The sequence below is a fragment of the Pseudochaenichthys georgianus genome, chromosome 12, assembly GCF_902827115.2.
Source record: "Pseudochaenichthys georgianus chromosome 12, fPseGeo1.2, whole genome shotgun sequence".
Lineage (NCBI taxonomy): Eukaryota > Metazoa > Chordata > Actinopteri > Perciformes > Channichthyidae > Pseudochaenichthys > Pseudochaenichthys georgianus.
The window spans coordinates 13,885,968-13,909,343 of NC_047514.1; the positions used below are offsets into that span (position 1 = coordinate 13,885,968).

At 42.4% G+C, this 23,376-nt stretch overlaps 1 protein-coding gene across 1 annotated transcript in view; it reads right to left on the minus strand.

The window, feature by feature from the left end:
* sema4d (sema domain, immunoglobulin domain (Ig), transmembrane domain (TM) and short cytoplasmic domain, (semaphorin) 4D) overlaps positions 1-16,296 on the minus strand; it is a 30,881-nt gene extending 14,585 nt beyond the window's left edge. The window contains 2 exon segments of the mRNA XM_071204992.1: positions 11,666-11,784; positions 16,099-16,296. Of these exon segments, the coding sequence (XP_071061093.1) occupies positions 11,666-11,703 (38 nt within the window). The 5' untranslated portion in view covers positions 11,704-11,784; positions 16,099-16,296.
* Positions 16,297-23,376: the final 7,080 nt, after the last annotated feature.

Consider the following 23,376-nt stretch of genomic DNA (forward strand, 5'->3'; position numbering starts at 1 on the left):
TCAAGTTGGTCTGAACACGTCGTGATAGTCATTTGCTTTCTTGGGGGAAAGCACTGAATGCTGAGAAGGAAAAAGTTAAACTGAACTGAAGCTGTATAAACGAAAGCAGCTGTACCCGACTCAAAGATCATTCAATTCCCTGACGAAATGTTAGCATGACTCGTCACGTAAAACCACATCTCCATCACTTGCCATCTCATTTCCAATGCAGAAGAAGAAGCTCCATATCCTGTGAGCGGAGAGTAGGGCGAGGACACAGCGGGTGATGGAGGGTGAAGTGAAGGAGTTGGACATTCAGCGCCTGCCAACAACTCCAACCCCTCACTGGCTCTCTTTTCCATGTACTCATCATCAGCATCAATGCACAGGGTTGCTCTTCTTCCCTTTGCTGCAGCGCGCCAAAGAGGCTGCTACTCATTTTGTGTTCTGCTCCATCTGAACTAAAGGGCCTAACCACGTACAAACAAACTTATGTAATGGAAAAAAGTACTTCATTTTGTGGAAAGAATGTCTTTTTTTGGCAGTTCAGTATGACATTTCCATGCTGAGCTGCCCACTAAATGTTGCTCAAAGTTGTTCATATTCCTATGAAAAAACATCTGCTGGTTGCTGCTTCACATCTGGACAGGTTTTTATGAAAAAGGTAGACCTGTCCCCATTGCAGGTCATGTATATCAACGTGAGTGGAGAACAGAAAAACTTGTGTGAAATGCAAACGCAATGTAAATGTCATTACATTTTCTAAAAAAGGTGTGATACTGTATTTATTTACTGTATTCATTTTAACCAACCATTTCCAATAAACTGATAGCTATATCAAATGTTCTTAGTTGTATGTGGTCTATCTGAAAAGCACCACCCAGCTGTGGGATTGCTGATAACAGCACTGACAGCTTATGCTAATGAGATAGCTTTCTGAAGATGTTCTAATAAACCCATCATATCATTTGACAAAACCGGAAATAATGTAATGAACATGTGACTGTTGGTGGATATTGCTGCACATCAAATCCAGGAGCTAGATTAAACTGCATCTCTGTAGCAATCACATGCACAAACTATTTAGACTAATGTTGGTTTGTTTTGCAGTAGCAAAAAAGCGAGCTTGAGTGTTTCAAAGTTCTGTGCTTTTTTCTGGAACAGCACTAAGGCTTGCTCTTATATTCTCGAGGGGTATTGTGGGGTTATTTAAAGCCGGGCCTGCATGAGAAAGTGAGTGAGCGAGAGAGCATTTACTTGAAACAAAATACTGAGACCACAGAGGATGACACACACTCACAGGGACAGATGTCTGCTCCAATGTCATTTGCAGCTCAATGCAGTTTGGCTATAGATGTGGCAGAGACTTGAGCCCGCTCACATGTTTACATGGTAATGCTGCCATCAAATCCCTCTTATAACATCAGACAGGGTTCGAGCTCCCATCTTAAAATACTGCCAGCTGCATCAGAGTCGTGGGTTTTCCCATTTTCCCCACAGGCTGATTAAGTGATTTTGACATTTCAAGTAGGCTACTCACAACAGGGGCCTCCTATTTTATCAGTTTAGGCTGAGCCACTGGTATAACAACTTCATGCTATAACACTTCCATCTGATATGAAGCCTACAGTACAGCCTGTCCCTGGTGTCTGTGCCGCTGGGCAACATCTCACTTCACTCCTACATTATTGTCTTAGTTACAATATACAGTTAAAAACTAGATTAATATCAATACAGCAGAACCAAAGACAGCTTTTTTTTTTTTCAACACATACTGATTCCTATTCAAAATCCTAGATTACTCATAATGCAACTTAAGCAGTTATGCTAGCAGCCTCGAGCTGCTGGCCTCAAGCAGACATGAGGGGCTGGTAACCTCACGTCTTTCTAACTCAAAACCCCCATTTCTTCCCAAACAAACCAATGCTGATTCAAGCAACTTCTTTAGGCAATATATCAGACTCCACACAGCTCCCCTTGAAAGGCTTTAAAAAAAATAGTTTCCCCTTACTTTAAAGAACAGTCTCATTCACTCCATTTCTCAAACTGTCCAGATGAATTAAGACATAACAGTTCAACCTGCAGCTGCGGCCCATGTGTAAACCATCTGGAATCCATTCAAGATAGACATCAGCCTTCAATTGTCAAGGTGCAAAGCCACCGTGTCATGGCCACATTATGTTAGCATAAAGTCATCTGAAAGCTAGTGAGCAGCTGAGTGACCTGCTCTGCACAGCTGACAGACAGAAAGAGCAACAGCTGATGCTGCAGTCATAGTGGGTTATCCATGGTGAGCCCACTGGATGGCAGATGGGCGGAAAACATTTAAAAAACCAGATTAAGGATTAAACAGCATGATTTACAACACTCATTAATTCACATCTGCATTTAGGGCTGAATGATGACAAGGGGAACATGATGCTAATGCAGGCTGGACACGGAAACTACTTATTGAAATAAAGAAGGGAGAATTAAAACGTAGGTATCCATCAGTGTCTACATTGAGGAAAAGAGCCTGTGTTAAGGCAACACCATACAGAGGATGTTAAATGGAAACCCTCCTCTATAATTACTACTTGTCGGGCCCCTGTTGAGCTAGCATGTCGACCTAAAGTGGCCACAGCAAAGGCAAATGAGGGGTCAGGTCCAGTAAAGGGTATAATTAGTCTGGCGATGGCAAGCTTTTTAAAAACAACACGCCCTTTCCCCGTGTCACATGGCTCTAGAAGATCTGAAAACTTCCCTATAAACATACAGGCAAGTGAAGTACGCTAACTAGAGAAACAGGGAGTGCTGTGTGGTGTTCCCCGGCCATGTACAGAACGTGCCTTTGTAGTCTAAAATGAAAACGTAAATCACCATGCACTCTGAGACTTTTATTTCAAAAAGGAGGAAAAAAGAGGAGGAGGTTGTACTATTGACATCGGAGTAATAACAATAAAAAGGAGCTTGTGCTTTTAGGATCATCTAGAGGGGCTACTAGTTTTCAGACATCAAGGTAAGCAGTGTCTTGAAGCCCATTAAGGCTTTACCTCAGTTCATACAGGCCTTTCCCTTTGTCAATATAGAATAATGTCTCCGTTGCAAGATGCTAATATAACCAATAATGCGCACAATGTAGAAAATTGTTTAACAAAAATGTATTCATGGAAGGTAGCAGCTCCTAAATTGGAGGAGAGCACATCGGTGATACCGCTCCGGTAAAAAAACCTTTTCTGGGTAAATACTGGTACATTATATAACCTGAGGTCAGATAGAAGCCACCGCTCACAGTGAAGTCATAAGCCTTTCACTTGATGTCGTTTCCTTGAGGCTACATCGATGCCAGCCAGACCTTGGGGCGTATAATGGTGGACTATTTTGGGAAGCTGTGAAAGCCCAGCTGAAGGCCTAGCGGTCCCGAGTCAGTGAATGGTAGTCACATTGGTGGTTAGTTTTTCTACCAGCTATAGCCGAGGGCAGGTGTCTTCAGCTGTGGATAAATGTCTTGGTCTGGGTTTTCAATTAACTGACATGGAATATACATTTATAAAAAGGATTGGTCTTAGTCAAATTGCAAACATTTCACAGATGTTTTGATTCAATGGTTAAAGAATAAAAAGTAACTAATTAAGGTCTTTCATATGACAGTTACTAGGATGTAACACCAGTCAGCGGACATTTAAAAGAAGATAAATATCACAACAACAAAAAACTGCTATATTTTCCGCCTCTCCTTTCTGGACTCTTTTCTCTGCAGAGTCTTCAGCAGGCAGTGATTTCATGGTGGTAATTTTGGCCCGACAGACAAAAACCTCCTTTGGAGTGCTGTGTGAAAACTGGCCCGATCGCCCACAGGCTGCCACAACACTAACAGTGTGTCCCCCTGGGTTTGGCATACCGGGAGATAAAACACTAATTTCACCGTTTCTTCACAGCACAGGGAGGAACAAACAAGACAAAGCCTGACACTTTTAAACACTTATCACACTGTTTTACTCGTGATCTAGCGGGGCAGATTTAGGGCACACTTCCGTCCCCGTTGTAATAAAAAATGATTGAAGGCTTTACAGAAGATTAGGTCAATTAATCAAGCAGCTAAATAAGCAAAATACATTGAAAAATATAAATCCACCATTAAAGTAACAGGCAGATCTTGATTTCTGGGCCACAAGTGTTGGCATCAGCTGACCTTTTGCAAAACCCCTTCCCCTAAGTTACTGTTGCTAAGTAAGAGTTTAACTTGGGGTCCTTTATGAGACTGTTTAGGTCCATTTTGAAGTAACGAAACGACTCTTATTACACGGTTACTAACTACAGAATTAAATCGTTTCACATAGGCCTTCGTGTAACTGAAACTATTAGTCTACATAATTACCTTATCATTTTACAATGAGATTGCCTCCTTAGCTCCTTGCTAATCAAGGTAACAAATATAGTGCGCTGGTTAGCACAAGATGCTAACATCGTAGACAAACACACAGTTTAAACTAACACTGCCAGTGTTTTTATGAATGTTCTATTATAACGAAAGAAACCCCGCAAACTTTGGAGTTTAGAGCCATTTTTACACTGCTTTGGTATTTAGAGAAAATGTAAAGCTAGACAGGCCTGTCATGGCTAGTTACGGTTGCTGAGCTATGATTGGACAACCGTTCTTTGAGGGAGGTGTTAAGCAATCAGTCAATTGCAGTGCAAAGGTAGAAAAGCCGGTAGTCCGCAACCCCACTAGAAGCAGACAGCTGCCCATGTGTACACCATGTATATCAAACATAAACTTCAACAGATATAACAAACACAGCTGTTATGAGAAATCAGTTCATTTCAAAGCCGATATAAAAGAAAAAAGGGAAACAACTTAAAGGGAAGGAAAACCAAATCACAGCGTAAGGGAGAACAACCAAATGATTGGTAAAAAAGGAAAAGTATAAAACGTTTTTCCCCACAAGCACCAAAGCCAAGCGGAATCAAATCAAAAAGGTGGATTGCCCAGGTGTGGTCATGCAAAGGGAATACAAAAAGGAGAAAAGCCCTGGGTTTGTAACGGGGGGAGGGGGTTGGGGTTGGAGAAGCATGCAGCATTCGTGTTGAAGCATGCGGGCCCCTGAGCGGCTCAGTGTCGCTCTGCACAGAAAAAAGGGGGGATGGAGAGGAGTAGAGTTTCTGACCTGTGGCTCCTTACAAGACGCGATGCTCTTCCTCTGGAGAGAATTATAAAATCCTCAAGCTAGGGGGGGGGGGGGGGGGGGGGGGGAAGAAGACAGAAAGATCAGACAAGACATTTATGTAGTGGTGTAGTTAGATGTGTTGACCAGGTTAGACAGATATAGTGATGAAACAATATGAAACACATGTTCTATAATTAAATAACATTTAGAAAGACATACAGGATTATCAGACACATACACGCAAGTGAGACGGCTCTTTCTGGAAAGGACAAACAATTACAGAGACTTAAATATCTACAGACCACTAAGCCGGTGATATCATATGATGGCATGTCAGGATACCGTGCTAACTTTTTTTATAACCAAGGACAAACTAATGGTGAGAAGCCAAATGGTTATTATCTAATAGCAACAGAGAAACCTGAGGACAGACTGCTACATTACTTCCCTCTTTCACTTCTCTGTCCACAACAACAACCCTTTACACTGTGGCCTGACAGTACACCATTGGTACTTGCCTTTAAACCGAGTTCTGATTCTAACATACATTTGGGTACCAATTAGCTATCGAGACAAATGATCTTAGGCACATCTTAAGCTCCTGGGGGCGCTGGAAAGAAAGTCAAAGGATCAAGGAAGTCATTAAGATTCATTGTCTGGAAAATCATCAACGTCTGAACCACATGTTGTGCCGATCCATCTGTTGGTGTTGACATCATTAGAGCCACACAACAAGCATGGATAAAAAGATGCTTAAATATTATCGATTAAGAGTTTACTCTTCATCAACTGCTTTATTAGCTGACTGCATCAGTGTGGTTTGATCAGCACCAACCCAAACTGTTCTATCTTCAGCCACAAGCTCACAGAGGAAGCGGATTCATAAATAGGTTTTCAGGGCATTGGACTTTTTGAACAGTGTCAGCACTGGAGTTGTGCATCACTAATTAATCAACGCGAGAACAAAGGCTGTAGGGAATTATCTGCATTAGCAGCCACAGCACAGTCAACTGGAAAACTATTTTGATTTTCTTTTCCGTGCATGAAAACAAGACTTTATGAGTCAAAGGGAGTCAAAAATCTCCTCACTGCCGTCGTGACAGATGGTTGGACTTCCATTCACAAGGTTCTAGTCTGCTCCCTTACACTGCTTCCCTGAGCAAAATGAAAACCTTTACAACAAGGTTGAATACATTCTCCCTGCACAAGTACACCAGCTTCATTCCCACAGTGCACTACAATCCTACTCCGTTAAACATGGGCTTACATATTTACATTGTCTTGACTATTGTATGTATTCTACAGGAACCTTTTAGCAGGGGATACATTTGTATTGTCTCTAAATCCTAAAGAAATTTGAAAATATATTCAATATTTTACAACAAAGGTCTGTAATAAAGTAACATTTAAATAACAATCCCAAGCTGTCACAATGAAAGCAACAAGCAATACATTTGTTACTGGCAAAGCAACACATACTGTCCCAGAACAACGAGACACATCTTCCAGACAACTGAATTCAGGTCACCCAAATCAACCCAAATATGCAGATTCATTAGCATATGTTGGGCGGGTTAAGCTACTGTAATGCAGCACCCCCCACCCCACCCCTGTTCTACTGTAACAAAGAATAATCAGATTATGTAAAACAGAGATGATACATACCAGACTACAAGCAAGGGCAACTGATCACATTTAGACAAGACACAAAATGGTACCGTCTTCCTTTGGGATTCATATTTATTAATCTGTACTACGGTATCCTGCCATGAGTTGGTTACGGCAGGGAATATCTATCCATATTAAAAAACTGCTTATTGCATTTCTGCAATCAATGATAGATTTAAGCTGACTGTAATTAATAGCATATTACTTCAGATCGGTTTAATGGATGCTATCGGTTTCCCAAAGCCTGAGGATGGTTACTCATAGATCAAGGTCAAGAGCCATGCTTGATAGTTGCAGTGTGTAGCCACTTTAAACACAATGTTTTGTTTTTCCATCGTTCTCAAGACTTTCCCATTCTCCTGACACTTCCTCACTCACAGACACAAACAAAGAGAAAAAAAAACATGTATGCAAGCAAGCACAAATACACGATGCAGCGAGGACCCTGCCACTCGCTATCCTCCGACAGCATCAATGGACCGTTGGGAGAGGATGACAGTTGGGTAAGATTGATGAGCTGTAGGGCAAAGGGGTTATCCCCCTCGACATCCTTAGGAAACACTCTGACTTGGCTTCCCTGGGCTCCCACAAAACCCTGTGACAGCTGATACAGACGTCTGACTATGCACCCACAAACCCCGGTGACACCACGCCTTCACGTCTCAATTCAGGACGTCCCGAGTGGGTGTCAGGCCCGGGTGAGAGTGCAGCCGAGCCCCCCGACCACGCCCTTGGTGACACAGCGGTCTGGAGAGGGCACGGAGAGGAAGTGGAGATGTCACGGGTCTGACTGTTTTTAATTGATGAGTGGACTTGAATGAGGACCTGGCAAGCTGGCCTTCTGAAGGCTCTTCAAGCCAGAACAAATGTATTAATAGGTTCAACTTAAGAAACCCAGCCTATGGTAAACATACTGACAGGAAGGGCTATTGAGCCAACTACACTGTGACACCTGATTTTCCTTTCAGCTGACAAAAGGTCCCAGCTCAAGCTTTCGCCAGCATCTTATGACCAGCACAACTCCATTGCTCTTGCTAAGACCCTATGAGAAATGATTTCAGGTATTTTGTACACAATTCTTACTATCAGGTCTCCAGATTAGTTTTTCCGGTTTTGTTGTGAAGAGAACATTTCCAATAACTTAATACCAGATAAAACATGTAGATTGTATACCGCCATGCTACTGGCTTGGTCAGGCTGTTACGGCCCGTCCACACAGCGGCGTGCGTTGAAGCTTCAACGCTTCTGCCCATTCACTTTGAATGGGGTGACGTCACGCATCGCCGAACTGCATTGTGGGAGCAAAGCGTAGCTTTTCTCGCGGTGCTCGCTGCAAACGTTGAGCAATGTTCAACTTTTGAAGCTTCGACGGAAGCGTCAGCCAATCGAATCATATGCCAGTACAAGCTCTAGCCAATCAAACCGCTGCTTGTGTGTCCGGGGCGGGTGATTGGTTGGTTGTTGGTCTAGCTTCAGACATGCCCGCTGGCTAGCGACAACGCACGCCGCTGTGTGGAAGGGCCGTTAAGCTAAATTGCTGTTGTTGCAAGCCAACATTACATAATGCTAATGTTTACTAGGAATGTGTACCATGTCCATCATTTCAGTTTAATGTGCAAGCATGTTATCATTGTCCTAAAACAACTAAACAAAAATGTAAAGTGCATAGTGATGTAGTCAAGTTAAGAAAGACTACATTTGATAAATCTAGTGTATTCAGGAGTTTGGTGGCAACAACCGGTAACAGTAAAATTGCAAGGTTAAACATGTTCTCCAGCAAATCATTTTCAGTCTTCAGATCGCTTTATTCTCAAGGGTGCAATTTCTGACCAAACACTTGGTTTCTAACTGGCTTATATGTTGCAGCGTTGTATAAGTGGCAGATAGATGTTCTTTACAAATAACATGTAACGAAAGCTGTTAACCAGCTGCTGATGGTGGTTTTGGATCCTTGCTCCCCTGAGACTGACATGAATACACACACATATGGGACCCTCACTGATACACATACACAAAGCAAACAGATGTGCATTAGACTGGGAAAGAGCCTCTCATCTCTATGACAGTGTGGTCATTCCAGTAAAAGCCCCCCCCCCACACACTCACTCACTTTTCATCAGTGCAGCCACCCTTACTGTCCATCTATAAACATCCCAAGTCTATGACAGTGTCACCACCACAGGTGGGGGATGGAAGAAAAATGAGAGGAGAGGAATAGAGAGCAAACAGAGAAGATATCCAAGCGTGCAAATTCATACAGTGGTTGAAAAGAGATGACAAAGACAAGAGTGAGGAGAAATGAGCAGGAGGAGGATTCTCCTTATGGAAAACAAGAATAGGACCATGGCATAAAGAAACATGAGTATGGTTTGAGGGCATAATGGACACATTATTTCCTTTTCTCTGTATTCCCCCAAAAGAATAGAGGCCTCTAGTTGGAGGTGCAATCCACAGCTTACACTCGGAAATGTCTTCTAGGCAAAATAAATTATTCTAAAAGAGACATTTCCATAATACCATATTATCGCTGTGCATTAGGGCATTGTCTTTTTATCCCACTTTCCAACATGATGCAATACAGTGAACCCTGGTGCAAATCACTTTGAAAGGAGCAAAGAAAAACTGGGTGAAATTCCAGTTCATTCAAATCCTGGATGGAGGGTGCATGGACTCTGTACTTTTGCACGCAAACACACACACACAGGACACACAAAGCAGTGTGTTGAAGAGGATTAACGCGGGCTTGAATTTCAACAGAAAGAATCCCTGTCTACAAGCACAACGGAGCAAATCTGGCTTTAGAAACGATCTTCATCCCAGAGCATCGTGGTACAATAGGAGGCTGAACCTAAAACCTTGCCTTGGAAACATGTTCATTTTTGAGGATGCCAGAGGACATTCGCAGCTGGATTATCAGCTCCCGAATCAAACGCAACATCTGCATGGAAAACACAGACGCTTAACTATTTCAATAAACAAGTGAAGACTGTGCAACGCTGTGTCCATATGCAATTTGATTGAAAACACCAGAACATGGTACAAAGCATTCCACTTGTTCTACTGCAGGCAGGCGTGTATCTGGGAATACCGGCTGGAATGCACATATCTCCGGGAATGTCTGATATCCCGCTATGTGTAAATGTTTGCGCAAGGAGAGCTGAAAGTGGGCATGTGTGTGTTCGTGTGTGTTTGGACAGAAAATAAGTAGCTGTCTTCTTCTGCCTTTGTATGAATCTTAAGTAGTCCCACGTTGAGGGGGGCTTTGTTCGCGTCCACCATCAGGGGGGGGGGCACGTCCTCCAACTTTTCCCCTCACTTCCTTTTTTGGCGTAACATTTATCATTCTTCCACATCGAACAATCCTTCTACAACATGGACTAGCATCAAGCGCACAATAAACTCCCGCCCCAACCCTGTTTCGCCCCTTCTCGGTTGCTCGGATACCTTTCATCCAACGGGACAGCTAGTCAACAACATCATCACTTACTTAGAAACTCCCAACCTTGCCTTCACTTTGGTCTAGCAGAGCCTTGTTAAGAAAGTACTGCCCCATCTCGTTTTCAAAATAAAGCTCCTCAAGCCATCTTTTTTTTCTTGTTTGCCTTTAATGTTGCATCCAAAACAGTTAAAAACTTCCAAGCCTAAATGTATGGCTCTTCAAAACTTGTCAAGCATCCTTTGGCGAATGGCAGACGTGGTGCAACCTTCTAATTTGCAAGAGAATTCCCCTTTGGGCAAATATGGCATTATCCAGTTCCACTTCACAACTAACATGCACAATATTTTAGACTGACATTAAGTTGTGCTGGTGTTAACCCTGAGGCCTGTTTCAGAGAAAGAGTGACTCACCAGACTTCCCCTTTCTCCCTCAAAAGGCTAAACAGGTGCATTAGTAATAAGTGGAAAGATGCTGGACGTTGACTAAGTGCATTTAAACACTAATACATAAACCTAATTTCATCTAACAACACTAAGGATTGGACCACCAAGGAAATGAAACTCCATTGCATGCATACAACCCCCCGGTCTCTTTACTGAGTTCTACATAAGCATCCATAATCACCATGATTCCTCAAAGTATCCTGAAACAACCCGTTTCTTCTGTTGTGTTGCTCGGCTTGCCAAACTTCTTTTTTTTTTTTTTAAACTGCCTCTTTTATTTGGTGGAACTCAAGCACATAATAGGCCTGGCCTTGTTTGGCCTCCGCCATGTTTGTGCCTATCCCTTTCAGCCGAGTGGTCTGCACCACTTATTCTGCTTATTATTAAAGCTGTCGGCAGATTATTTTGCTTACTGCACCCACATTCTCCATCCTCTATATAGATCAAATCCAGCAAACCCTGGGCCGAGAGACAAAGGCTAAGTTCACAAAAGAGACAAAAAGAGAAAGGAGATAGGGAGCCTCGAGAGCAGGTCCAATGTGAAAAGAGGGAAGAGGGAACCTTGAAAAAGGAAAAAGGGGGCGAACACAGAGAAGACGCAAAAGGAAGAGATAAAACAGTGAAAGCTCAAAACACTTTAAATGACTGTTTTGTCAGGGAAATAAAGAGCAACTATAAGCAGCAGCAGCATACCAGCACAGAGAATGCAAATCAGCCCCGATGCAAATGTCATACGTCTTCAGGGGCAAAACAGACTGTCTTTATACCAAACCCCCTGCAACAAAACACACTTCTCTCTGTGCTACCAGAACCCCCACATTCTCCTCCACTTCTGTACTGAAAACACTCGCACAAACACTTCCAGGAGACAATCTTGTGCACAGCGAGAGAAGCGTAATCACACGAGACATCATCATCTTCTTACGCACAAAAAGGACCACAGAGTACAGTTTACACAAACACACTTCTGAAAAAGATAAACCACTTACTTGTCCGTCATGGCGTCGGCTAGCGAATACTGATGCATTAAAATTCCTTTTCACTGTTCTCCACACAGAAGTCAGGAATGGTTGAGGAAGAGGCCAGAGGCAAATGTCTCAACACCAGTCTACAGGAGGGGGGGGGGAAGCAGAGTAAATTGGTTCACAACTACAGTAGGAAGACAAGATCATTTCAATAGAACAACTTTCAAACATATGTTTATCTCACAAAATGGAGAGAAATAGCAGTCAATGCTCAAGATAATGTTTTTAAACATTGGTAAATGACCTAAAGATTGTCAGTTTGCTTACATGTAAATAATGACATAAAAATCCTCTTCCGACAAGCAGCAATCAGGCAATGTCTGCTTTTTTTGTCTGACGAATAAAACAATCAACGAATTATAAAAATAGTTGCAGTCCGTCAATCGTCTTACATTGGATTTTATTATGCAAATTGATACCTATTGATAAGATAAAATTATCCAATGGGCTCTGATGAGAAACAAACACTTTATTTAAAAATAAAGCAAATCACTTCTCATGTGATTTTAACCGCATGTCAATCAGAGACGACAAAGAGACCCCGATCAGCCCACCGAGCAGGCCTGGACTGAAGCTAACTTTGCAGACACGCTTGACTTGCTCACAATTAGCCTAGCACGGCCCGGTCTCTTCAACTTTCTGGGGGATACCGTTGCCATAGTTACCCAGGCAGCCAACCAGCCAGCTAGCATCAACAGAGAGCACCAAGAGACCCTCAGACAGTATGGATCGCATTAGATGGAGAATGCATTGTGTGACTGAGGAGCAATAAGAACCTGTGATCATCCGGCATCAAAACTTGCATAATCCATCATCACTAATAAAAAGATGATACAAATTATCTAGAGTGTTACAAATGCCATAAACACACCTCTGCTAATTGTCTTATTTGGTAATGCACATAAATCAGCAGCTGTTCACTGCCAGCATTTAGGTTTTTAAATTTTAATGAGGCGGTGGCGCGTCCTGGGTCCTGCTGGCTGATGAGCAACCTCCAAAACATTATCTTATCATCTGCTTATCTGCCTTTAACGGATTATGATAACACATCAGATTCATAGATTGGATCTGGGTATGTGTGGACATAGATTGTGACCTGCCAGATTGGGGTTTAGGTTCCATAAGCAGATAAGGGTTAGAAACAAATTCACATATAATAGAGCGCAGCAAAAAAGGAAAAGCTTTTAAATCGTGTTTTACCTCTGAAATACGTCTGTTTCAGTTAATAATCCCACCCTGATTAACCAAAGAGGACTTAATGGTTTTACATCTGTCAGCTATAACTGAAAAAAGACAGAAGAGTGAGGGTAAACCCCACCCAATCCTATCAGCCACAAACCCAGACAGACAGCCACCAGCCTCAGAGGCAGCCCGTCTGATCTCAGTTCAAGAGGCTGATGTGCCCCCTTGTGCCTGCTTCCTTTCTCCTTTTCCATATACATCACCTCTGAACTCTGAGTGTGTTCAAGACCTCTGTCCTTTCCAATGCTCACCCGTCCATTTTGTTCCTATCGAATGGCAGCTCACTGATCTTTGTTTACGTGTCTGTCTTCAGTGCAGAACAGACATTAGCTGTACACACCCAAGTAATCTCCGGTAACCAAATAATTTAATTTCCTTTTGTCTCAGCTGCTGTGTCTACCGGAAATATTTTCAAAAGAAGAAAAACTCCGACAGTGCAGTTACCTTTTGAGACATTTGAATAGAGATGTCCCGATCCGATCACGTGATCGGGGATCGGAGCCGATCACGTGATTTTCAAAAGATCGGGGATCGGGAGAAAAAAATCGGGGATCGGGATTTTTATTTTTTTATAATTTTTTTTTTTTTTCATTTAATGTTACAAAACAAAAATGACCATGTTCACGTCTTAAAGTCATCCTGAGGACTTAGTTTTGGTTTAAAATTACACAACATCATGTATGTGTTGCTTTCTTTGGGCTTGTTTTCATAGACCTGGTTGCTTATTTCTCTGAAATCTGGCAACAGAGTGGGCGCAGTGTCTAATAGTAGCAGTAAGCTAACGAGAGGCTACGTTCAGCTGGTGACTCGGGAGTCGGGACAGAGAAAATGTCAGCAGTTTGGAAGTATTATAAAATTGAAAGCGAAGGCAGTGTAACAGCCAGATGCAATGTTTGCAAGGCGGAGGTTCCGCGTGGTGGAAATAACAGAGCTACGTTCAACACGACCAATCTAATACGCCACCTGAGAAACAAACACCAACAACAACACGACGAGTACACAGCGGCCACTCAGGGAACGGCACTGAAACAACCGACACTTTCAGAGACTTTCAAAAGGAAAGAGAAACTGCCCCAGAACAGTGAAAAGACCAACACAATAACAGCCAAGATAGCTGAATTCATCGCGTTGGATGACCAGCCGTTATCTGTTACCTTTTTTTCTCTTAATGCATTGCATAAAGATCGGATCGCGAAAAATCGGTATCGGCAGTTTGTCAAAATCAAATGATCGGAATCGGATCAGGAGCAAAAAAAGGTGATCGGGACATCCCTACATTTGAATGAATTGTATGATTGTGAAAGGTTATCTACCAATTCATAATGACTCTTTGTCAACTTGAGGCTTCACCAGAATGTTACGCCACTGCATTTCTCTGGAGAAGCGTCATATCCAAATGACATTTCCTGACATTACAAAATTGTTGAAATGTGCAGGAGTCCATGCTTTTGCACAATGTGGCAATCCACAGAAATACGAGAGCATGTCTGCTGTTGTGATGATGTATGAAGTGTTTTCCTACAAAGCTAGGAGTTCCTTACTCTAAGCCCAAAATTAAAACTCTTGCCTTCTCACGCAGACATTGATACATTGCCTGGATGCTGGCATTCAACACAATGCTAAATGCAGTGGGCAGTAAAACTGTGCTGCAAGACATCTGCAAAAAAAGGTCAAGTGAAAGGCATCAGATGGAAGGTTTCTAACAGCGCGGCAGAGATAGAGACGTACTTAAAGAACTGAGCACTTTGAAGTGAAGCGATAGCACTTGAAAAGACATGCAACGGAGCTTTGATCTACCTGAGCAAAACACTCACAAACCATTAAATCCAGCATCTGTTTTCAAGTGTTTCAATGCCCAGTAAAAAGAACAACTTGTGGCATTGTAGAGGGAAATCTGAAATGTCCAAGCTGGGAGGGCAAAGTGACTCCGAACCCTGCTGAGGGAGATTTATGAACTCCTGACTACAGCCAGCCAGGGGAAGACGAACTGTTTCCACATCTAAAGCCTCCCCCACTACACATTTTATATCAGACGTTCTGCAGAGCCTGAACCTAATGCCTAGACTGTACTGATCAATTTACCAGTCCTGAGGTTTCTCCCATGTTTCCCCTTTAAACTGTGGGGTTTTTCCTTTTTTGGAAGTGTTTCCTTGTACGATGTGAGGGTCTAAGGACAGAGGGCGTCGTATTGTCATACTGATATTCTGTACAAACTGTGAAGACCACTGAGACAAATGTAACATTTGTAATATTGGGCTATATAAATAAACTGATTGATTGATTGATTGATTGATTGATTGATTGATTGATTGATTGATTGATTGACCAGCCAGGATGATCAAACTAAACATAAGCACAGACATATCTATGAGGTTTATTAAATCCAAATGGCTGCATCCTCAATGTTGACAAAAAGAGACAAAGGCAGCATTATCTTGGGAAATTCGATTAGAAAAATCTGTAGCGGCACAACGCTGGAAGATATGGTTTTAACTTAGCCCTTTATCACTGCATTTTTAAGACTCTACTTTTAGCCACAACATGTAGGATAATACTCCAGTTATATTAAAATAGTCTCTCTGTAGTTTGGAAATGATCGGAAGAAGGCATCAGGGAAATGGGACAGTGGAACAGCTCAAACAGAAAGACAGCCAACTAGAATTTCGGACAAGCCAGAAATCCATCCGATCGGTAATCAGGCGCTATGACTGAAACCCTAACTGCATGCCAAACGACAACCAATCTGGCAGGAATTGGGCTCTATTCAAAAATCTGTCAGTGACAGTGTCTGGACAGATTTACTGTACACAAGACATTAGAAAAAAGGAAATGTAAGGATAAAAGTGCCATTATCTCCTAAAATACTTCGAATTGTAGCTCATACATTGAAGCAAAATGCAGCTGATCAAAGTAAAAGGTCTGGGTTTTCCCTCAAATAGTCCAATTCACTGCATCATGAAAACATGCCATCCATCACAACACTGAATTATTCACCTCTCAAAAGCAATTTTGGTAAAAATAGCATGCGCAGTATTGGAGACTCCCTGCACTGCACATAGTGAGCATAGAAACATATCTGGTTGCTATGGCAGAGGAACAAGGTGTTGAAATTCTGAGACACCAGCAGTCAACACACTCGCAGACGTGAATCTTACCAGAATCTGAGTGGGAAGATCCTGCAGGTTGAGAGAAAAAAAACGCTGAAAGAGAGGCTTTTCCAAGCCGACTCAGTCACACTGTTATTACTGGGAAAGGTTTGCATGACACATGAAAAAAAGAAAAATAGTTTATGACCATTCACCATGAGCGGTCGGTCACCTCCTCCCTCTCTACTCTCCGGTCATGCTCCTTCTTTCTCACACTCCCTCCTTCGCCCTCCTTCGCTCTCGCTCTCCCTCTCTCTCTCTCTCTCTCTCTCGCACGATAAACATGAAGAAAGGAGCCCGAGAGGCTGCAAAGGGTTTAGAGATAGTGTTTGGATTAAAGGACTGTTTCACTCTAACGCATGTCAGTGGCAGACTGTCTCTGTCTGAGTGTATACCTAAACGCCCAGGACTCTTTCCCCCTGTCACAGCAGTCAGACGCTGCCTGCCAGTGGAGAGCGACAGCGCTTGCCTCTGGAAAGCGTCAATGCACACAATTGCCTGGGAGGGGGAGGGGGTATTTGAGGGTGGCGGGTGAGGGGGATGGAAGACGAGAGGGAGGGGGCTGAGGTTAGGGTAGTGCGTATCTGCATCTTTGGGGTTATGTCTTTTGTGAATGGGGACTGGAGGTGCAGATGCTGCCATCTCTCAGCACTGTATAACGCCTGGAGTGATATACGCTCAGTTTCAGTTTATAAGTTAAACCTATACAAATCTCATACCGTTTCAACACAAAATATACATAAGAACCCCACAAGGCATAGTTTATTCTATGGCTGTTGATTTGCCTAGCTACAACCCAAACAAATTGGCAACACACTCACAGTTTAACTGCAAAGACAGATTGCATCGTCGTGCTTAATCGTGATGTTGTGACTTACTTTTCTCTATGCAAACACTAACAACAAGCTGATAAAAAAGGAGTCTGATAAAAATCTACCGACTGTCAGTTAAGTCATGAAACACCTTCTTTGTGCAAAACCACTCCCTGGGGCTTATAAACAAATGCTGCTGATAGCTGCACAAAGACAGAGAGCACCTTTTGCATGGAGTCCCACAGTGATAACCTCCACGGTAACAGAATGTACGGTAGCTCCCAACTCCATTCCCTTCCAGCTGCCTGCTCTCAGCCACACAACACTGGGAACCTTTTCAAAACATCAAGTGAGCATCAATAGCCCTGCACTAACGCATCAGTACGCTTCCTGCACTCTCAGCACTAGCTTTGGGTGCAGCATCTTGGGAATCTTCACATTTCCTGTTCATGTGTTCAAACTATTGCCACTGTTTTCAGATAAACAACTTATGCAATGCTTGAACTATTGCAAACAATTAAAGCGACGTAGCCTCAAAGGGTGTGGACAGTTCTTCACCTTCATTGTTACCTGACAGAAAAACAGGAAGCCAAGCTTAACATCCAGAGGTTGCCTTTGCACCAGCTGATTTGAAAAAGCCATTCAATCATGAGACAATTTTGCTGAGACATCTCTGGAATGTAGCAATGCATTATGCATGGCCAGTAACACACAAGCGAGCACATAAAGCGCCTGCACATGCCGCTGTCTGAAGCAGATATAAAGCCAGATGCTTCTCCCTTTACCAATAGGAAATGATTCGAGCCTGAGGGGTGTTGGGGTACTAGGGTGTGGCAGCCAGGGGAGGTTTGTGTTTGTTTCAAAAAGAGGTGGGGGTTGCCCCAGATGTCTGTTTCATCGAGCCAGAACAGCACACCTTAACATCAGAGCAGCAAAGACTGGCCCCTGACCTCTACCCTCTAACTCCTGCAGGACCAAAACAATGAGATGGCTGCAAGTCATACATCAAACCCAACTACCTTGTTTCCTAAAAAGCTCTTAAAAAGGACCCAACCAGTGTTTTCATGGGCATCTTTCAACATGAACTAATGATTTTAGATTTGCTCTTGTTGGCTGACTCCACTGCCAGCAGATTCCTGACAATTAGATTGCTAATGAGCGGGAGGGAACAATGAGGGGGTCGTGTGTGTCTGTGTCAAAGACGGCACCTTCTACAGTGACCTCCACAGCAGGAGGGAAATGCTACTGGCCAGACCATGTGCAGGTACTTAAGCCTTTTCTACCACAGTAGACTGGCTGACGACCAAACCCAGCAAAGGGGAGATGAGAAGAAAGCCTCTGAGGACTCAGGAATGGTCACCTTCAGATCCATAAAGAGTGTATTCAATTACCTGACAGTCACTCAGTCACTGTGGGCATGAGAATTGACGGGATGTCTTTTAAAAGTCTCCCTTGAGGTGGTCGAATAATTGCATCAGGATCTGATGAAAAAAGCAGTACGTGTGCTTAATGTGAGCTTCTATATATTCAACGCTGTAGGCGCTGCCAATTTCAATGCTACCAAGAGAGAGATTTGACATTCAGCCAGGACTTGGTCTGAATCCCAAACAAGGCATCCAAGTAAATAACCCCTGGCATCCAAAACAAGTGCCATTACTGCACAAAGTTCAAGTTTAAAACAAAGCTCCCTTTCAGCAGCATAGTTCCCATTTCCCATCCGTTTTAAATTGATTATTGATTTTAAAAAAGCACTTAAGACGGGTTTCGTGCTTGTGTGCTTCTCCTTAACAAGCCAGAGCATTCTATGTAATTTCATTTAGCTCATGTGAATCTTGTGCTTCCAATGAATGTGGGAAAGGGACAAAGAAGAACTTAAAGATAGCTCAGTTTGTCCACTAATAGAATTTCAAACCTAGACACACACGTGTTAAAAATAGACTAATTAACTTTCCTGAAATGGGAAATCCCAGATAGGCAACACGTGTGCAAAGATTTTGTCCTATAAAAAGCAGGTAAGGGAAAGTCTAAAAATCTAGAAAGAAAGAGTTTATATGGAAGCAATGCACAGCAGAGAAACATTATATTCTTACTAACCTCACACAAAATAATATACCTACATTTAACCATTTTTAAGTAAAGCAATACCAAAACCTACAAGAGTCAATGACAAGCTCACAGCGCAAACACAACCTCTAACCTGAGGGGAAAGTCAGTGACAGAAATGCCTGAGTCTCAGTGGCACGCAGCCAGTGGTTTAATGATTTGTCTGCTGCTGGTGAATGATCACACAGCAATATCCTGTTCTGGCTAGTTCTCCGAGCCCCCCGAGGGTCCGGCTGACATTATTCTGGCTTGCCCTGGTGCCACTGAAGCGCCAGCAGGCCGATCATATTGACAACATCCGGGTGGCTGCCCCCATGGCTGATACGACCTAGCAAAGGACCTGTGGAATTAAACCCAATGAGCGAGAAGAATAACTTGTAGACATTGAGTGAAGGGATGTCATTGCCCCTGCATTATTTGTGAGATGTTGCGCAGGAGAGGAGGGATGGTAAATGGCACTAATGAGCCAGTGGAAAACAGATTTAGAAAACACAACCGCTGTATTTAAGGGGAAAACTAAATAGCTGGCATGTTCCAAGATTCCACAGTGCTTATGCAATACAAGCCTGTATATAAAAGGGAGCAGGGCGTCTATTTACTCCTAAGTGAGGAGCATTCATGCATTTCCCTTTAAGTTTATATGAAATGTTAAAGAGCGACAAATGTTGCAATAACACTTTAGGATAACCTTCATTATCAACAGTGTAAAAAACACCCATGACAATTTCCTGGAGCCAAGGTTTGTGCCTGTTCAACATTGCAAAACCCCTAAATATTCAGTTTAGCATCACGTGCAAGACAAGGAAAAGAGGCAAATCTTCAAATTTAAAAGAAGCTGGAAGCATCCAACGTCTGGAGTTTGTGATTAACATTAAGGTAATATATTGCAATCAACTAATTCATCAATGTTTTTCACAGAATTACTGGGGGACTTGTCTCTCCTTCTTGCTCTCACAAGCCTGAACTTCATTATATGATTGAAGAAGGTACAGAGAAAGACTACAGTGATGATGGTGGAGTTTAACTATATACTTCGCATAAATCCAGTAGAGTCACTGAGACACAGGACTTTAGTTAGCCAGGCCAGAGGGCAAAAAGTGAGACAGAAAGTAGCTCCATAAATACTTATCACTCCATGCAGCTCCACACCAACAAGACTAGACATGCATGCAGGTGAAAGGTTTATGATGAGACTCTGATGAGCCCCAGCTGCACCATCCTCCTGTCATAGCACAAGATGCCTTCTGGCAATGGAACTACAAAAACACAACAGTGCATACTGTAGGCATGTATTTCTCCATGCTCCTACCAGCCTTCATATAAACTGTGGTAAATGTTCTTCATCGCTGTCAATAAGAACCTTTTGTTGTTGCATTGAAAGAGCACCCTTGATGTATGCATGCCAAGGGTATAAACCCCTGAGTGACCTCTGAGTGCCAGAATGGCATTTAGAAAGTGCAAGGGGAGTTTAATCTTTAAAAAGATTTGTGTGAGCACGGCTGGTGAACACGTAATATTATATTCAAGAGGTATTTTTCGCTTCAAGGACAGTGACAGCGTCTGCGTGGACTCGCCAGTTATCCGCTAACATCTTATTTGTCTGCAGTTGGGCTTTAACATGTCGCGGGAAAGTATGTTTAAAAGTTTTGTGCGGCGTCAAAAGCGGAACAAGATAAAAAGAATATAATAATAACGATGGGTTTTTATTCTTTTGTGTCTCCGTTGGGGTTTCGGATACAGTGCAACAAGTGCAGCTGAGCTTGAGTCGGCGACAGCACGCATGAACACGGCTGAAATAACTAAGCCATTTGAAAGTCCCGATGCGATACGTAGCTAGCGCTAACTGAAATGTGCACTAAAATGAACACGGGTGTTACTACTCACTGTGTGGAAGTTTTCCTCCTAGTCCCGGTTTTTACGGAGATGAAGGTCGGTGCAGCAGCGTGACAAAGTTTGACTGGTCGCACTCTCTCAGCTCAGTATGGCGGCTGGGACCAGAGACTGCATTCAAACCTCTCCGGGCTGAGATATCAACACAGGGGGAGGGAGGGCGGGAGGGTGCTGCGGGTGGTGAGAGCCCAGCGGTGGACCAGGGAAGAAGTAGCACAGTTGGATATTTTACCAAGAAGGAAACTGTTATTAATAAAAACATGTTAATGTTATCACTTCAATGTTGCTTCAAGTAAAGGTAATTATTTTCTGTATTTATATATCTTATCTGTGGATTAGCGTATTAAATGATAATGTATTGATATAGGCCTACTGGTGCATTTAAAAGTACAAGGTTTGCTTCTGAATTGTAGTGGAGTTTAGGTATTCAAACATTCAAGTACGGCTAGTTGGCCTACCAAAACATGTACTGAATAACTAATTTTATTTTAATGTTATTTTAGTTTTCTTCACTTACTAAAGCAAGTTGTGGAAAGCAACACATTTGCTCAAGTAGGCCCACTTTACTTAAGTAAGAGTTAGAAGTACTTTTGGAAGTAGCATACCATTTTATAGTACTTTTTTTCAGCAGAAGTTAAACTCACGCTGCATATTAAACATTACAATTATTGTAGTTAATCTAAAATGCACTCTACCAGCTCCAGCTATAACATTAAAAATGTGTTTATATTAATGCATATGTAATAATGTCCAATATTATCCAATACAACACAACCTAAAAACTGTCATCAACCCCAACATTTCTATGACTGAATACATTACTTCACTGTCGTCTGAGGAAGTCAGCGACTCTCCTGTTAAAGACTCAGTTGGCCTAAACTTTTGGTTTAGGGGACACATAGATGGGGCCAGTGGGTTTAAAAGGTCACATTTAGAGGTCAAAGGTTATACAACATTTTCCTAAAGCAGAAGTGAATCAAAAACACAGTGGAGGACAGACAGGCTGACCCTTGTGTCATTGTGCAGGGCAGAGGAGGAGGGAGAGGGGCTTTCCATGGCACTGCAGGCCGAATACAATACCATCTTTGAGTCAAAGACAGATTGCTGCTGGTGGAAGATAGAACAGCGTCACAGTCTACCTCTGTGGCTGCTTTGTGAGTTCACTGAATAACAAATGTTGAGAAAATTACCTGCCTGGTTGAGCTGCAATAAGTCCATAATGTCCTTTTTCTTCGGCATAACCTTAAATATGCCAATACTACCAGGCATCATCCGGTATACTACAAATTGGTGGTTTTCATATCAGCCTGGTGATTTGAGAGCTTAGGGGTTGAAGGCTGGCTGGAGTTAAAAGGGGATGGTAAGTGCTGCCTGAAATGAATACGTAAAGCAGCTGGGTTTATCTTCACTCACTCTGTGACATGTGCTGCTAAGAGAAAACAGGTGACCGAGGAATGTGTGCTGAAACCCCAATGTAATACTGGTGCTCAAATGATTTGTCACCACTTAGATAGATTTGCATTTATAGATATAATGTATGCACTTATCTGATTTGTATATGTAGGTCTTTTGTCCGCCCCACTTCTCATATTACGTTCAGTCACAGGCACTCAAATTCTACTTGTTGGTGGTTAATTTACTGTCACTTGACCTTCAGAATGACACTTCAATGCTTACTTTGTAGATGTTAAATTAAGAAGGATGAACAGAGACAAAGACACCACACAGTGAAGCTTATTATAATGCTGCTCCAGATAAGATGATCAGATAAAGGCCAACGTGTAACAGAGAGTCAGAAACACACACTACCACCTATAGTAGACACAGTCCCACAATGCATGAGAAAGTAATATAGTAAGGTGTAGATTTACAGTTTGAGTATCTGATCTTCAGGCCTGAGCTCTTCAGACACACCAGTTTATATTTAGAGTCCCTAGCTGGTGTATCCATGCTACAAGGCAGACCACAATTATTCACAACACTGGGCAGGCCAGCGCTGGTCTGAGATCATTTAAGAGGGGAGTGCATGCAACTGCTCCGGGACCAGATCAACAACACAAGAGTCAGAGGTCAGGGACACTCAGAAGTTTAATTGGAAGACTACCCCATTTATGACTTTGAATACAAGATCCATCAAAGTTTAAGTTTTTAAATACTGTCATTTGACGGAGTGAGTTAAACAATTTAAGAAATATAACAAAAAGTAATATCATAAGAAAGCATTTTGCTCAAGAATTTATTTTAGTATTGCCTTGTGTTTTGTATCCAGACACCTGTTAAACTGATGTAAAGCTACCATCTTAAATGTCATTGAATACAAATAATTCCTATGTTAAACATGCAGGGGTCTGGTGCACTTTGCTTTTTCCCTTTATTAAATGCGATGGCACATTTTCTATAATTAAGATTAAGGATTAGCAAACATATTTCCCCAAAACAATAATAGACTAGAATGAAATACCCTTTTTTATTGTCCTTGTGA